Source organism: Zingiber officinale, chromosome 7B (genome assembly GCF_018446385.1).
Source record: "Zingiber officinale cultivar Zhangliang chromosome 7B, Zo_v1.1, whole genome shotgun sequence".
In the NCBI taxonomy this organism is placed as follows: Eukaryota; Viridiplantae; Streptophyta; class Magnoliopsida; order Zingiberales; family Zingiberaceae; genus Zingiber; species Zingiber officinale.
The window spans coordinates 23,032,655-23,050,774 of NC_055999.1; the positions used below are offsets into that span (position 1 = coordinate 23,032,655).

General features: G+C 36.9%; 2 protein-coding genes across 2 annotated transcripts; both read left to right on the forward strand.

Moving 5' to 3' along the window:
• The first annotated feature begins 4,965 nt into the window (after positions 1-4,965).
• LOC122005533 (E3 ubiquitin protein ligase DRIP2-like) lies at positions 4,966-13,661 on the forward strand. The gene is made up of 7 exons (XM_042560596.1): positions 4,966-5,408; positions 6,627-6,726; positions 7,725-8,055; positions 8,187-8,599; positions 8,693-8,743; positions 9,306-9,378; positions 13,246-13,661. The coding sequence occupies exons 1-7, from the start codon at positions 5,282-5,284 to the stop codon at positions 13,420-13,422; spliced, it is 1,272 nt and encodes a 423-aa protein (XP_042416530.1). The 5' UTR covers positions 4,966-5,281; the 3' UTR covers positions 13,423-13,661.
• A 633-nt stretch (positions 13,662-14,294) lies between these two features.
• Positions 14,295-16,867, forward strand: LOC122005534 (probable WRKY transcription factor 74). The gene is made up of 4 exons (XM_042560597.1): positions 14,295-14,417; positions 14,729-15,552; positions 15,643-15,768; positions 16,305-16,867. Exons 2-4 carry the CDS (start codon positions 14,798-14,800, stop codon positions 16,471-16,473), a joined length of 1,050 nt encoding a protein of 349 aa, XP_042416531.1. The 5' UTR covers positions 14,295-14,417; positions 14,729-14,797; the 3' UTR covers positions 16,474-16,867.
• The last annotated feature ends 1,253 nt before the right edge of the window (positions 16,868-18,120 follow it).

Here is an 18,120-nt window from a genome sequence, read left to right on the forward strand (position 1 = left end):
TCAAACCGCCCCCCCCCGGTTAGTCCAACCAATCCGACTCGCCACCCACCGGGTGGTTCTATACTGACTTTAGGAGCTCAGCTCCTCAACCGGATATCTAGTTTATGTCTGATCGACTCTATCAATTCGACACTCCGACTCATCTCTACTCCAACCCGACGCCTCTCCCAGGCTCAAATACCCAGACGTTATAGCATGTTGGCCTCCTGTGGTTTGTCAGAACACCTGAGTGTTGAAACATGTAAAGTAGTATGCATGACAGAACGTGATCTCTTCAAGATCTCCACAATATAAGATACGAGTGGCATGACCCTCTGATACCTTTGACATTATACATTCTTCAATGTGAATAGGACATCTTGTTAGAAGTATATCATCCCCTTTGACAGACATGAATGTGACACATCACTCCTTCGTACTATAAAGAATTTCACCCCTACAAACCTAGGATATTGAATATTCATTGCTACATATATTCATATTTTATTTATAACCGCCCGTTCGGCACTAGCATTAACAGCTCAATTGGCGGAACTGATCGGCATATTTCAATCGGCAACGACTTCACATGCAAAATATCCAAACAATAGCAGAAGTCGATCAATTGCAAAGTGATAAAAAATTCCAAAGTACATTCACAATAGCCATCAAACTCCAAGGTACCAAATCCGATCGGCTAAAGTAATTTGGCAACATTAATTGATTCAGCAGCCAAATGAAAAACTTCTCCAATTGGAAAATGTCGATCAGCAACCACACAAATCTTTCATTGGCAATTAGAAGCTTCTCATCCAATTATGGGACCATGCAACTAATTTCAAATGGCAGCCCTCGACTTCACTCGGAACATGTCGTTCAGCAGCCCTCTTGATAATTCTTTAGTTGGAAAGAATTCAATCGGCTTCACTCAGCATTCCACTTTATCAATGAAAATTTCAAACAAATTCTAGATTGACAAAAGTCGTGGGCAAGTTCCAAGGCAATTCGAATGAGAAAGCCCAATTTGCTTCATTCGGCAATTCAAAATTTCCATTCAGTTGCAAATGACTCAGGGGGCGTTTGGTTTAGGGTAATAGGAGTGGGGAATGGGAATGAGAATCATTGATTCCCATTGTTAATGTTTGGATTATAAGAATAGGAATACAAATAAGGGAATGAATCCTTGAAATTGGGTAATGACTCATTCCCATGTACCTCCCCTTCAATGAGTCATTACCCTATTTTCATCAATCAAAATATTCCCTTATTCCAAAAATACCCTTGACTTAAAACTAAAATTTTCTCCATTAATATCAAATATCAAAATATATTTATTTATTTTTTCTTTCATATCACTTATCTCTCCTTATTCTCTCTCATTATATTTTCTCTCTCATCATAGTTTCTCTCTCATCGTTTTATCACACACTTTCTCTCTCCTTAATCTCTCCTATCACACTCTCTTTCCTCTTTTTTTCTCATTACACTTTCTCTCTCATCATACTTTCTCTCTCCTCAATCTCTTCCATCGCACTCTCTTCCTTCTTTTGTTCCTCATCACACTTTCTCTCTCCCATCACACTCTCTTTTCTCTTTTTTCTCATCACACTTTCTCTCTCATCATACTTTCTCTCTCCTAAATCTCTCTTATCACACTTCATCCTTTTTTCCTCAACACACTTTATCTCTCATCACACTTTCTCTCTCATCATACTTTCTCTCTCCTCAATCTCTCTTATCACACTTACTCCTTTTTTCCTCAACACACTTTCTCTCTCATCATACTTTCTCTCTCCTCAATCTCTCCCATCATATTCACTGTTCTTTTTTCTCTCACCATATTTTCTCTCTCCTCAATCTCTCTCATCACACTCTCTCTCCTCATTTTTTCTCACTATATTTTCTCTCTCTTCATCCTCTCCTATCATACTTTCTCTCACATCATATTTTCTCTCATCATGCTATCTCCAATCACACTCTTTTTTTTTTTTTCATTTTCTCTCATCACACTTTCTCTCTCTTCATTCTTTCTTATCACACTTTCTCTCTCATAATATTTTCTCTCTCATCATTCTCTTTCATCATATTTTTCTCTCACATTCATCTTTCTCTCACATCTAATTTTTTTCTCTTATTTTCCTTTAAGGGTAAAAAAGGAAACTTTGATTTATTCCGATAGAAGATATACAACTAACCAAACATTGCTTTTAAGAGTGATATCCATGTTCATACCCATTCCCATTCCACAATGCAATGATTCCCATTCCGATTCCTATTCCTAGGAAAGAACCAAACGCCCCCTCAATCTCATTGGCTTCCAGTGAAACAATTCCCAATTAGTTTCGGGTGGCAAAATTCATTTGGCAATCTCAATTGAGCGGATCGGCAAGATCCAACCACATGTAAATGGGTAAATTCTGATTGATATACAAAAATTCCAAACAAAGTTCACAAGGCCAAAGTCCAACCGTGGCTCGGCCCCATCGATGAAAAAATTAATGATTGCTTGTACGGTGTAACTATGAACGACCACCCGCTCGACACAAAAAGAAATTATCGTCACATATTTAACTATTTTTACTCTGACTCTACAATCCGGAGCAATTCAATCTAGCGATAGACTTAATTTAGTTAGTTGGACTCACACCTCCTTTGATTAAATTTGAAAAAGAAACTTGTGATACGAGAAGTATTGAAAGCTACCACAAATGCAAATTAAAGTTAATCGGATGTTGAATTAGGTTAAAGTCAAAGAGGGTCAATGGGACCATCTCTTTTTGACGAAGCTGACTCGCTAGGGTCAACCTACCAGAGCCGACCGACCAGTCTTCCAAAGTTGATCCGTCCAAGCCAATCCACCAGTCTTTCTGGCCAAGCCAACCCACCAGAGCTGGCCAGTCAATCTTCTAAGGTTGATCCGCCAAAGTCGACCGGTCAATCTTTCAAGGTTGACTTGCCAGAGTGGACCGATCAATCTTTCAAGGCCGACCCACCAGTCCTCCATACTGGACCGACCTGCCAAAGACAACCCGTTAGTCTTCCAAGGCCGACCCGATAGAGCCAATTGGCTAGTCTTCCAAGGCCGACTCGCTAGAGCCGACCGACCAGTCTTCTAAGGCTAACCTACCAGTTAGTTCAATAGAGCTAACCCCCTAGTTAGTCAGGCCAAGCCAACCTGCCACCCATTGGGTGGTCCATATCAACTCCAAGGGATGATCACCTTCTCGATCGGGTATCCAGCTCATGTCCGATCGGCTCTGTTGATCGGACATTCCGACTCATCTCCACTCCAACCCGACGCCTCTCCTAGGCTCAAATATCTAGACGTTTTAGCATGCGGGACTCCCGTCGGTTGTCAGAACACATGGGTGTCCAAATACATGTAGTAGTATGTATGACATAGCGTGATTGCCTCAATATCTCCACAGTACAATGCATGAGTGACATGACCCTCTGATATCTTTAACATGACACATTCTTTAATATGAGCATGACATCTTGTCAAAAGTACACCATCACCTCTAACAGCCATGTGACGTATCACTCCTTCATACTATAAAGAGCTCCACTCTCATGGGTTAAGGTATGCTGGATACTCATTATTATATGCACTCAAATTTCATTTACTCATCTACTATTCATCTTCCCCACATTTTTATATCTCCAGAAATCTAACTTGAGCATCGAAGCGAAAGGCCGGGGTAACTCGTTCTCCCTCTAACGTTCCGTCTATCTTTTCCTACCTTCTAGTAGTCTTGCATATACCATTGACGGAAGACTTTCTAGCACCCTTGATCTCCTTTTCTTAGTTTTTTTTGGAGGTCTAGCGATTTATAGTCTATCTAGAGATAGCTCACTTTCTTCTCCCTCCAGGTCATGATTACGTGATCTATATTATAGCTAGCTCACCCACATTCCAGTATTTCACCAATTTTAGACGGATCAGTTTGCAATTTGATTAGCAAGAGAAGAAAGAAGCATATGCGAAGGGAAGGTTCCGGTGCTATTCTAAATTCTGATAGTTTGAACAAGAGTTTAAATTATAAACGTTGAGTGTTGTTTTGATATGTTTGAGTAGGAATTTGGAGTTTGGAGAATTCATGCTCAATGAGCTAGGTTGATTCGACATGGCCAGGGTACGTTGACCCACTCGATGACTTGAGAGTTGTAAAATAAAAAAATGGATAGTATAATTAAGATATCTAAGGGATTGCAAAATGAGAAATACTGTGATGACATTGAAGTAATCTAGAGTGATGATTTGGCATCACCAAGTTGACAACTCGATTACTTGAGGTTTATAAACGTTTGGAGAAGGTTGAATGAGACTAATGGAGGGATTGCAAGACATAAAGCATCAAGGTGGTGAGGATTATCCTATGGGTATAATTAAGTTGGTACTCGAATGATAGAATTGCTTTATCAATATCGTGAAGATGATAGTCGACGGAGTAGAATAAGTACGTAGATGAAGAGGAGTTCAGATCTTTTGTCCTTAAATTTTTGTCGATCGGACGGATCAGATTATATCTCAAGGATGTCTTGCATATCATGAGGATACTACACACATCTTAAGGATGTCATGATGTCTTGAAATATAATCTGATCCATCTGATCGACAAGGGACACGAAGATAAAAAAATTTGAGAACAGAAGATTCGAATTAGATGAAAAGGTGAAGAATGAAAAATGAATGAGTAGGTTGAATAACCTGACAAGTTAAAATGCTTAATTTTTGAAAAAAAAAATCTATCGATAAATTGATAATGAAGTAGGAGCGAGGACTACTGAACCATATAAAATACTCATTGTTAGCCATTGTAAATGTTTTTCTGGCGTATATTTTATTCCCGATGAGTAACGCAATTTTAATTAGATGATATTAGATCCAACGGTTCACAACCGGTTCGCTGCATGAACCGGCATATAAACCGGTCGGCTTCGATAATACCGATCAACTTGTAATAATAAAATAAAATTATAAATTAGTTTTTCCTCTTTCTCTTACGGCTCAGCGTCGTACGTCGTCCTTCTCCTTCGATCCCTTCCCCCTTCGCCTTCGAATCTATCCTCCAATCCCTCTCCCCGGCGCCTACTACTCGGACTTCTCCGCAAAAATCCCAACTTGGTCTCTGCCCTGCTGTCGATCCATTTGCGCCGCCCTTCCGCCACGTGATTCGCAGATCAATGCGGCGCCTTGGTCCGCAGGGAGCAGTCTCCCGCCTCCTCGGTGCCCGTTTATCATGAAAGATTGGATTCGGGAGGCAGCGTGAGGGACTTAAGAAGAGACTTGGTCGACGGAATGGCGGCGGCCGCGGTAGCGGCAGTGGTGACGGTGAAGCGGAAGTTGCTGGTAGCGTGCATGACGTGCCCAGTCTGCCACAAGTTAATCCGGGATGCCACCACCATCTCTGAGTGCCTGCATACGTGTGAGTGTGCCTCCTCATCCTCCCCTTCTGGTGCTCTAATCTGAGGGCCTCCGTTTCTTCCGGCCCCTCCAATTTGACGTCTTTCGCCGATTCATGGTGTTTCTCTGTAGTTGTGCATGTTGTTTTATAGTTTATTCCTAGAGTGGAGTTCTTCGATCTTGGTTTACGCGATTCCTCGGTTTCTTCTCGTGTGAGAATCAGATCTTTGATTTTTTTTTTTTTCCCCTTCTTCTTCTTTCTATGGAAGATTCAGAAATTTGGGGAGTCTCTAGGTTTGGAAACTTACCTTTTGTCGTTTTGAGTTTTTCCCACTTTGGTATGAGGCATTATGATGGGATGGCACATGACGCCAAGTATATATTTTTGCCTACATATAGACAAAGAAGTAAGTTAATACGTAAAGCGGACATTGAAAGTTAAAATCTTCATTTCTTTTTCTCGATACATGAAGTGGTTCCTGCTATCAAAAATAGAAGATTTTTGCAAGTCTTCTTCACGTTAATGAACTGAGGTAGTTGGATAGAGAATGTCCGCAGGAGGTGAAATCAGTGCTAGTCCACAAAAATTCTTGATAAAGGTGGCATCTAAGTTACTACTTTGATTGTGCACTCGCAAACCAAAGGAGAGATTGTCTGTGATGGCTTTCTGTGGCGTGAAAATATACTCATGTCATTGTTGGCACTTTCCAGAAAATAGGAAACAAGAAATTCTTGGCACTTGGATTAATTTTACAGCTAAAACTTCAGTCTAATTTTTCTTGAGATCAAATTCTGTATTCATGTTTGATTGTTTCGTAGTCATTTTTGGCAATTTCTGTTAGGTAGTATAGTAATATAGACTCACTTATTTTTTGGAAAAATTATTTGGTGCTGCAGTTGAGCTAAACTGATGTAGTTTCTTTCAACTTCCTGAGCCTTCAAATAGACTATTATACCTAAAAGTTGACTTTTCTTGAGTAGATAACATCTTTTGCTTTAGTTATTTTCACTTTGGACATAGCATCTCCCAACACACAGGTGTCTCTTATGTCATTCAGTATCTCTTATCCCAACACACATTTGAGAACTATTGCTGTCTTTGATGATAGATTTTGTCCTTCCATCTTGTGTCTGAGTTGTATTGTTTTTTTATTATTGATGTTTTGCTTTGTCATTTGGAAGAAATTTTCAATTTCTTTGTGGAAAAAAATATCTTTTTCATACTTTGATCTTCAAATAGTTTGCAGGAAGTGTATATATGAAAAACTCACAAGTGAAGAAGTAGATTGCTGTCCTATATGTAATATTGAACTGGGTTGTGTCCCTATTGAAAAGCTAAGGTAATTTGCTTTCCTTTGTTGTGCTGGTGCTGTTTGCATTATGTTGCTTATTATAGTTTCGCACTAGGTTTTGGTATACAAATTGTTTGAAGTAGCTATTATATTATCCAGGTTCTAGATTTCTGCAATATTATAGTGAAAACCTTATTGTTGACTGGATTATCAATATCTAAACTTCCAACTTAGTTTTTTTTTTTTTCATTTTTTGGATCTGCTGGAATCAAAAATAGTTTCACTGACTTATAAAATAGAGGCACAGCTTCTATCTTTGACTTCAAACGGTATGCGTTTATAACCTTTAACTGGTCTCATGTCATGTGTCAGTGCTTCTTCCCAATTCCATTATTTGGAGGAACTTATTGTTCCCCGAGATGGGGTTGACCTGTCTGTAGGATTGGCGGGATTTGTTCTGTGCATCATAGATTATGTGAAAGTGCAGCATATGTAACAGTAGGGGAGGTTTCTTGTGGTCTGAAGGCCTCAAGCAGGTAGTCGTGTGTCAAACTTCTGTGGGTGAAAAGCTGTATTGTTCAAGGCTGGGTGGTAAGCCAGAGATCAAAATATGCAATGTGCCTAGTAGAGTTCTGAAGCTGGAATGGTAACCTCATTAGTTTTGAATTTGTATGATAAGTTTAGGGAATGGCTTGGCTTTAATTAGCAGCATCCTCAAATGATTTATGAGTAGTGGTAGTTTAGTGTATAACTTGGGGTTGTTAGCCTTTTTTTTAGTTTTTGTCAGTTGTTGTCTAGAGCAAGACTTTTCAGTTTTAATGACAGGATCCTCTCTTGTCATTCTATCTATTTTCTAAAAGAACACTGCATTTCAATCTTACTATATTAAGGATGTCATGAGTGTTATAACAATTGTGAAATGCCAATATGCTGGGCAATTGTGAAATGAATTTTTGGTTAAATCTGAAATTCCTTGTTTTATACTTTGAGTTTCTGATACAATATGTCTCTCTTCAAGCATATCCTAATTTTGGTACCATCTGCAGAGCTGACCACAATCTACAAGATTTGAGATCTAAGATATTTCCTTTCAAAAGGAGAAAGATTGAAGCTCTTGAAAATTTTCCTCTTGTAACATTTCCTGCTAAAAGAAAAGAAAGATCACTTTCATCGTTAGTAGTCGACACTCCTCAAATAGCAGCACAGACAGCTTTGCATGGAAGGCGAACAAGAGCTGCTGCTAGAAAGGCTGCAACATTTTGTGGACAAAGTCCGGATATTCAAGAATCCATAAAGAGGATGGATGATAAAAATCTTGATGACCTTCCTGAAAACTCATCTGCTAATCCAAATAAGCTGAACCCTTGTAGAAAACAGGCAGCAATCCTTTTTCTTAATTTCTTCTTTCCTTGTTTTACTGCTTCTAAAGCTTTATGTTCTTTTAAGATTTTATATATAAGTTCACCCTGCATTAGTGCCCATGTTTAACTTTGGCAATACTTTCACAGACTTCTTCAAATATGGAGCCATTCAGCACTACTCCTATCAAACATTCATCGAGTGGAGGGGACTCCTTTCGGAATAAGACTGAGCCCTGGAAACCTTTAGATTGTCTAGCTGAAGTGGCAAAGTCTTTTAAGTCCAGTCCACAGAATCCTGTTATCAATGCAGAACTCATCAGTGCACAGAATGGTGAAGCTAATATTGGTCAAACTAGGTCACACAAACTCAAAGTCAAGGACGAGAAAAATGACATCATCCAAATGCCTCTTGTATCAGCAAAATCTAAAAGGTTTCAAGGGATCAATGGAAAACAGAAGGGTACTATGTCATCATCTCAAGCACCAATTGATGCAACAACTGGGCCATGTGACAGAAGAATTTGCCCAATATGGTTTCAGTTAATTGCTTCCTTAAACCAGTTATGGTCTTTTCTCTTGTGGAGATTGTATAATCACCATTCTTACTTCATTTGTGTTTTGATTTTTATTCATTTTAATGTATTTTTTTTCAGGGAAGGAGATTCACCTCTTCCCCAGATACCAAATAGTTATTTGAGGATTAAGTGAGTTTAATTATCATGATCCTACAATCTCATGCATAATTTGTCTATAGTTTTAACTTGCCACTGTTTTCCTTATCCTTTTCATTTAGAATTTTTTCAGTTGCCTGTAGTTTTTGTTAAAAACCATCAATTCCAGTCTCAATTGCACATGAAAAGGTTGAGTTGAATTAGACGTTGGCAGATGAGTGGGTTTACATCAAGGTATCTGATCACAATAGTCAGGACTTACAAATGATGATAATGATAATAGTTCAGGTCAATCATGTGTAGTTGTATAACTACAATTATTTTGTTAAAGACCTTCCAGCAAGGAAATTTTAGTTGTCAAAAGAATCCAGAGCACATGCGTAAGGATCAATGATAGTTAACGTTGCAAACTAAAGATAAACCTGGTTACATTAATTATGCTGATCTTTGTCATTCTGTTAATGCTGACTTAAGGAGGATAGCCTGCGAGAACAATCTTAGGGAAGGACCTCATGCTTGATAAACCTTATTTTTATCACTTGGTATTCATTTTTTTATCTTCCATTTGATGACTTTTCTGGTTACCATATTTCAGAGATGGCAATGTACCTGTTTCTTGTATCCAGAAGTACCTTGTCAGGAAGCTTGACCTTCACAGTGAAACCGAGGTAATTTATAGAGTTTGCCTAAAGTTGGTGTATTTTGCTTGAGTGCAACCCTTGAGACTGTATGATGATCGGAAATGTGTGTTACTTTACTTTTCCTATCCTTCATAAAACATTAATAGTTTGGTAAAATATCAGTTGCATTAATGCTACATAATGTGTACAAAGAAGAAACAGCTAGCAGATATCCTCTAAAGACCCTCCATTAATTTGCAGCCGAATGCCTGAATCAAAAGAATAGCTGCCCTCCCTTAATAAAATATCCTCCAAAGATCCTTCCATTAATCTACAGCCGAATGCTCTTTATCGGTAGTCTTCATCTCGCAGTGACACCGTTTTGTTAGATGTAGCTTTGGTGAAGAAATTAGCTGAAATATAACTGAACATAATGTCAGCGCCTTCTATTTTCTTCAGCGCATTGAGTGACTATATAAAAATCAGAGTGTGCATGAGTTAAACAATTAATTAGTCATTAAGATTAAAATCAGTACAAGGACGCCTTAGCATAGGTAAGCTGGAACTACATAACTCAGTCTTCTTTGTATAGCTTTATAAGTGTTGATCCCCACCTAATCTTCTTATGGTTCTTCTCTGACACTTGTAGAACTTGAGTTTCACGCGGTCAACTGTCCATTTATGTGCAATATCTGGTACAGGTATGGCCTACAGAATATTCAAAAATGTAGTATTTGGCATTTCTAGAAAAGACCTAGGCTGCCTTGGGTAAGGCTAAGATCATATCGTTAAGTTTTTCTTGTGTCTGTGTTTTAGTTTATCAAACGTTAATACAGGCTTAAAGTTATTTGATCAAGTCAAATACTTGTCCTAGGAGCCTTGTTTGTTTACTATGAGCTGGTTATAGGACAGAAGATCACAGATATACTTGCTAGCAAATTGATATTGTTGGTTGGTCCTAAGAAGATCGTACCGGTTCCACTGTACAAAAATTTTGTACAAGTGTCGAACCTTTCCTAAACAACCCATTGTGTTCTTTAGAAATTAAATTAGGAATCGCAAACGAAACTTAACATTATTGATTCCAAATTTAACTTATCTGTTTTTAATGATTTAGATTTAGATCGCAAACGATGCTTAACATTATTGATCCAAATCTACCTATGTTATAAATTCAATTAAATATTAATTTCTAAAATTGGCTTCCAAAATTGCATAGCGAGGCACTAGTCCTTCTTGAGTATGAGATCATCCACCACCGCCTAGACAAAGCCTTTTAAGGAAATCTAATATTTAATTTCCTTATATAACTCTAGGTTTAACCAAAAAGAACAATCGAATCACAAATTCGAAAAACAAAAAAAAACACAAACTCGAATCACAAATTCGAAACTCTAGAATTATATCCCTCTTGTGTTTGGAATTCATACAAAGAAAAACTAGCATGATGCGGAAAATAATTACTAGTTATACCTTTCTTTGTATGCAATGACCTCTTGATCTTCTGTCGTATTCCTCGCCTCCTCTTGGACTTCGTGTGGGCGACGAACCTCCAAGATGAACACCACCCAAAAACTCCTCCTCCTTCTCTAAGTTTCGGCCACATCCACCACCAAGGAACAAAAGAGAGCAAGGGAAAAGGAAAGAGGAGAGGGCCAACCATAAGAGAATAAGAATTGATACCTCATGAGGCCTCTCCTCCCCTTCTTTTATAATACTTGCCCAAGGCAAATAAGGAAAAATTTTTACAAAAAATTAAAATCTTCCTCTTGTTTTTCTTTCCTCATTTTTAATTCCTTTTTCTCCTCTAAATTGATTGAATGACCGGCCCCTTGCTTGGTCACCAAGCAAGGGTGGTCGGCTCTTAAAAGAAAAAAAATATATCTTGTAAAAATTTTATAAGCAAAGAAGGAAAGCTCTTATAAAATTTTACAAGCTCTCTTTTAATTTCCTAATGTGGATGTTTTAAAAAAGGGAAATTTTAAAAAAGATTTAAAACTTCTCATTTAAAATTTTCTTTTTTAACATGGTTACAAAAAAAGAAAGTTTTAAATTTAAAACTCTTTTTTAAAAAACCATGTGGATGGTTAAAAAAGGAAAGTTTTAAAACTTTTAAAAACTTTCTTTTAAACCATGTGGCCTAATTCAAATAAGGAAAGTTTTATAATTTTAAAATCTCTCTTTTAAAACTTGTAGATATCTACAAAGAGAAGATTTTAAAAATTCAAAACACCCCTCATCCTTTGAATTATGTGGCCGACCCCCTTCTTGCTTGGGCACCAAGCAAGAGGCCGACCCCTTTGAGGAGGAAGTGGCCGACCCCATGGCTTGGTCACCAAGCCATGGGTCGGCCCCCTCTTGGACACCAAGATGGACTTTTTATGAGTGGATATGAGACATTAATGAGGTTACGACAGATACCTAGAGGAGAAATTGGTTTTGGCCTCCCGACGAGCTCGAGTATCCCGTGTTCGCTCCGAACACACAACTCAAGTTCATCAATAATAACTTATTCCACTAGAGAGTTATTATTGCATTACCGCACTAATCCCAAATTACATTATGGGCTCCTTCTTATTATGAGTGTGTTAATCTCCCTGTGTTTAAGATATCGGATGTTCACTAATTAATTGAGTTACTGACAACTCATTTTAATTAATGTTTTAGTCCAAGAGTATACCACTCAACCTTATCATCATGTCGGACTAAGTCCACGTGCAGGGTTTAACATGACAATCCTTATGAGCTCCTCTTGGAGACATTATCAACCTAGATTACTAGGACACAGTTTTCTTCTATAATCAACAACACACACTACAAGTAATATTATTTCCCAACTTATCGGGCCTTTTGATTTATCGAACTAAATCTCACCCATTGATAAATTAAAGAAATAAATATTAAATATATGTGTTTATCATTATATTAGGATTAAGAGCACACACTTTCATAATAATCGAGGTCTTGTTCTTTTATTTAGTTAATATAAAAAGAAACTGCCTCAATGGTCCTACTCAATACACTCTAAGTGTACTAGTGTAATTATATAGTCAAGATAAACTAACACCTAATTACACTACGACTGTTATGATGGTTTGTTCCTTTCCATCTCGGTCGTGAGCTACTGTTTATAATTTATAAGAAACTGATAGCATGATCTTCTGTGTGTGACACCACACATCATGTTATCTACAATATAAATTAATTGAACAACTACACAACTACACTTAGCATATAAATGTAGACATTTTGACCAATGTGATTCTTTATTTAAAAATAAATGTTTACAAAAGCTAGATTTTTAGTATACATTCTAATAGATATGTCAGTGACCAACTACTTGCGACTATATCCAGAAAACTTGATGTATAGGTAGCTATTACAGAGTTATGAAGCATCCCGGTATATCCAACTGTAAGACTCTTCTTCCTCGCATAATAGACAGTATATGGACAACAGACTGAGTTTCTCTCTGCAAGCTGCAAGTGTATATGTTCATTCCAAATCTTCTCCATACTATTATTCTGCTCATTAGTTTGTTGAAACAAACCTAATCAGCAGCAAATGTAGACCCAATTTAAAAAGATATATACACACAGAAAATTTCCTAGTAAATACATGCACTTCCCTTGCGATTCTTTGCCAAGCTGTACTTGTATGCTTTAAGGAAGACTATTAAGCCACATCAATGACATTCAAAAGGTTCGATGATACCAATTGCATTCTATGTTAGTGTCTTGACACTTTATCTATTTGGGCATCCTTCATGGTCATTTCTGAAAAATTTAGTGCATAGCAAATGGAATGTTGGTTTAAAACAGTCAAAAAGCTATGAGATATGACATGGCTAAGGTTCTTGCACTGTCATTGTCGCATAATTGCCTTCAGCTCAACTACTGTTGATGGTGAATGCAGGTGGGTATCATGTTCCGCGGTCAGGCAGTGAGCCCGACTACATCTTTACACAAGTTGCTGGTTCAATGGCTAAGAGTGGGCTCATCACAAAGATTGCCAACCTCCGCCGGAACCTCAGGCAAGGAGTTTGTCATGGTGCTAGCCTACAGTCGATCCAAGGTGGACATTCCAGCTTAACGAACGATTGACAATTTCTTTTGAACTCTTAGCTGATCCTCTACCATTTGTTCATTGAATCGTTGTACGCGATCTTGTTTATTGCTTTGTGGCTCTCGTACTAAATCTGTGATATAATAGTGATTCAGAGGCCAACCAAAGTAAACTAAATATTTTGTATTCTTTATCATACAATTTTATTTTCTTCGCATCTCAAAAGAGTTAACAAATAATAAAGGATTCAATGATTATGTTCTAACTTATGTAGTAGTCAATAAGAGTGGCATATGATCATATCATGAATGATTATCAAATGATTACACATGTAAATTATTTCAAAGAATAAAGATATAAAATTATCATGCAAATGTGTAAATACGATCAATATTTGTGACTTTGGACAGCACAAATTGTTTAATGAGCATGTATTTCTAGGGTACTGATATATATTGGAAATTATGGATCCCCAAGTTTCTATATATATATATATATATATACAAATAAGACAAATAATAAAGTGAGGATAAAAGAATTAATTAGATTAATAAAAAAAAAAGGTCAGAGACAATCATCAGACAAACAATAAATAGATTTGGAATATTGAATCATTAAAAAGATTTCGATGAGATATGGAATCATTTGATATGTTTGTATCTATCCATAAGATTATATCTCAATTTACTAGAGATTTGTTTAACCTAATCTAGTAATATAACTCATTTAATTCTGTCTTTTTCAGGCAAATAATTGTACTAACAACTTAAGAAAATAAACTCATTATCATTCCTAATTCGAGGGCCAGATAAGAAATATGTCCGAAATATATGGATGAAAATACAAAATCCTATTTTGTTTAAATCGATCCCTTTGAAATTCAAAAGACAACAATTTAGACCTTCTGTCTTGCTTCGACCTCTCTGCTCTGCTGCTGGTGTTTCCTGCGCACTTCCCAATCACATGGGCGCCATGGGAACGTCAGCATCACATTAACTCTAGGGTTCTTCCCGTTCGCCAAGGTCGGCCCTTTGATCCTGTCTGTTATCCTCTCATTCTGTAGCAGCGCAAGAATTGATGCGCGTTTTGAGGATTTCTCAACATTTGTTGAGCTCAATAGGAATACCCGTCTAACATAGCTCAAGTTATCTGTTTTGTGATGCTTTGAATCAATCTTGGTGGCCAAAATATGATTTTGTTTCCTCATTTTGCATGCTGAAGTTGGTTTAGAATGCTTTTTTTAGAACAAGTTTGGGTTCTTTATTTTGTTTCTTTGTTTAGATCTCAATTTATCTATTTTAACCCTTTATCAATTCTTATGTATCATCTTCAGTTGGGACTTTTGATCCTCCAGAGCTGTCCAAAATGAAATTTTAGGTTAATCTAGAGCTGTGGCTTTGAGATGGAGGAGGTGGAGAGGGCTAATAGAGCTGCAACCTTGAGCTGTCACAGAGTTCTTAGCCTCCTTTCCCAGCCTCAACATAAAGCCCAATCTTCAAACTTGTTGAGTGAGACGCGGGATGCTGTTACAAGATTCAAGAAAGTGGTTTCTTTGCTTACCAAAAATTCTGGCCATGGAAGAGTTAGGGTTGTCAACAAAGCCATATCTCCCTCCTATCACAATAAACTCCTCTCAGACAATCAATTGTTGTCGAAGATGGAGCACAGTCCCAATCCATACCAACAACTTCCAAGAACTAGTTTAGAGGGAAAAGTTCACTTTTTGGATTCAAGTGCTAAGAACCCTTTCCAACTATCCCAGAGGAGCCTCTTTGACAATCAACATGTGCCACTGACCTCGTCGTCAAGTCATTATCAGCTTCTTCAGCACTCGTCGAGGAATGATCCCAGGTTTCAGCTTCACCAGCAGATGAAGCTCCAGGCTGGCATGTTTTGGAGGAGTAATAGTGCCATCAACATTAAATTTGAGAATTCTAGTCACACGCCTTCAGCATCAACCACAAGGTCTTTGTCGTCTCTAAGCATGGATGGTAGTGTGGCTAGCTCGGATGGAAAGCCATTCCATCTGATTTGTGGACCAGCTTCGTCTGACCCGGTAAATCTGCACCTGCCTCCCAAGTGGAGGTGTGTATGTAGAGCTCAAGATGGAAATGAAAAATATGCCACATGCAGCCAGTGTCATTGCTCAAAGAGAAGGTGAGGTCGTGGATGTTATTTTCTATCAGAGATGGAGCTGTGATTCTAGGGATTGAATTCAACTGTTGCTAACTATACTATTATCTTTAGGAAGCTAAGAGTTAAGAGAACCATTAAGGTGCCCGCTGTCAGTAATAAGCTAGCCGATACCCCGCCCGATGACTACTCGTGGAGAAAGTATGGACAAAAGCCAATCAAGGGATCTCCTCATCCTAGGCATGTTATCTCATACCAATCTCCTTTTTCACAGGTTAAATCATGCACTTAGGTTTATCTAGATTAGTTGCTTATCGCTATTTCAGTTTGTGAGTCAGTAACCTTTCGCTAAAACTCAACTGTTTTGCCCCTTCGACTAGTTCACAGAATTGGCAATTTTGCTTACTTAAGGTTCCTTTCCAACTGAATCTATTCCTCTTTTTTTTTTTTTTTCAATCCATGTGATAACTGATAAGAAAAATACTTTGATTGTGCTTATTTGCATTTATACACTTTTGGCTGAAGTATTTCCGGCCCATAAACCTTTTTTCTCCTCTTTGCATCAGTAGTTTTGATTCTCTTAATAGCACATTTACCTAATTGGAAGTACACTTTAACCAATCCAAAAATCCATAAACACGTTAAGGAATAAGTATCATGCTTCAAGAATTTTACACTACTTGGCGGCTTCTCAGCTTACAACATTTTAGTTATGATGAGGACTGCTAATTTTTGTTAGTGAAGGTTTGCTTAAGTTTACTGAAAAAACAATGCAGGGGATATTACAAATGCAGCAGCATGAGGGGTTGCCCTGCAAGGAAACATGTTGAAAGGTGCTTGGAAGACCCTTCGATGATGATTGTCACTTACGAAGGCGGGCACAATCACACCCGGTTGCTCAGCCAGTCTGACCAGACGAAGATTTTTGTCATCAACTCCTGCTGAGCAACTTGTTTATCACCTTCCTTCGGTCATTGCACCACCTCGATGATCAAAGATAAGGCTGTGGCAATACTTGTGTTGTCCGGTGATCTATGTCTCCATGGAACACCACCTGCCTCTCCTCGGTTTCGGACAGAAGCAAGTTAAGCCTAAATTGCTTCTGCTTAGATAAACAAACTACAGGAGGTTAGTTTTGCCATGGCTTTTGCAAATCTTCCGCGAAAGCTGCTTTCTACCTCCATAGCAAATAGACCTTCTAGATTGAGGTGATCAATATAATGATAAAACCAAGAGTGATTTGTTGTGATTTTGCCTAGTGCAACATCATCAGTAGTTTTTGTACACAAAAAAGAAAAGCAAAATGAAAGCACAGTGATCAAGGATGGTTTGCTAAGTATCTCCAAGACTAGCTCAATCCAAATTTCACTTAGTTGAGATATTGCTATTATGGTTTAGCAAATGTGGTGCCATTGGATAACACATGACTTTTGCTATTATATCTTCATTTGCCCTATTAAACATTAATAAAAAAAGGTGCCATGTAGTGAAATCTTGGCCCATTCATCCTACTAGTATCCTTTTTAGACATCGACATAAAGACTCACCTAACCTAATAACATCTCATCCAATTAATTAACCCTAATTAAAGTATTATCCTAGGTTTGAACATTATGATAATATTTGTTTCAAAGAAGACTTGTAAAATTTGTGTAAATTATAGGAAGAAGTTTTGTTTATTATATATATTTCTCTTTTTTTTGGGGGGGATGAAGGTGAAAGAGACTTATGGTATTACTTGTTTTTCAAAAGAGCTACCAAGTTCACATCTAATGGAGGGGCATTCCTAAAGACATGAGTCATTTTTTAGGTCGATATCTTTTTTAATATCATATTAATAACATAAATAATAGAATCAAACAATGAATAAGAATATAATTTTTCACCAAATTAGACAAAGTTCATATGAAATTAATAAGTATACCTTTCACCTAAACATTAACATTTTAAAAAATTAGTCAAAAATTATATATATATATATATATATATATATATATATAATTTTGATATGCTATGGATCCTGAAATTAATTCAGGTGCCCATAAGTAAAATAGTCCAAACGCTTGGAATTAATCTAGACGTCGGGATTTCTTTTAGTATATTTTTTATTTTTTTTATTTTAGGATATATTATATATATTTAGAGTTCAAAATTTTAAGATTTAATCTAAACGAATTTGAGTTAATAAGATTTTTTCCTCTAGGATTCAGACTAACTTCTCTTTTAGGTTATAGTGTTCTAAATTAAAAATTATAAATGCTCACAAGATATATTATATGTATTTAGGGTTAAAATTTTAAATTTTTTTTCTAGATTTAGATTTTCCTTTTGGGTTATACTGTTAAGATAAATAATTTTAATTATGCAGGGAATATAATATATATATATATATATATATATATATATATATATATATATATATATATATATATATATATATATAGGTTTTGAATTTATGATTTACAGAATTTTTTATTTTTAAAAATTTAAAAAATTTAAAAATAAAAGAATCGATGGATTATCAAAACTTAAAAAAATAAAATAAATATTTTCCTTTAAAATGAAGGAATTTAAGATATTTGGTGTAACCTC

Coding starts and splice junctions, on each gene's coding strand:
- LOC122005533 (XM_042560596.1), top strand. CDS start 5,282: ATGGCGGCGGCCGCGGTAGCGGCAGTGGTGACGGTGAAGCGGAAGTTG. Junction 5,409..6,626: donor CTCTGAGTGCCTGCATACGT/GTGAGTGTGCCT, acceptor ATCTTCAAATAG/TTTGCAGGAAGTGTATATAT. Junction 8,744..9,305: donor AATAGTTATTTGAGGATTAA/GTGAGTTTAATT, acceptor ACCATATTTCAG/AGATGGCAATGTACCTGTTT.
- LOC122005534 (XM_042560597.1), top strand. CDS start 14,798: ATGGAGGAGGTGGAGAGGGCTAATAGAGCTGCAACCTTGAGCTGTCAC. Junction 15,553..15,642: donor TGTCATTGCTCAAAGAGAAG/GTGAGGTCGTGG, acceptor TATTATCTTTAG/GAAGCTAAGAGTTAAGAGAA. Junction 15,769..16,304: donor AAGGGATCTCCTCATCCTAG/GCATGTTATCTC, acceptor AAAACAATGCAG/GGGATATTACAAATGCAGCA.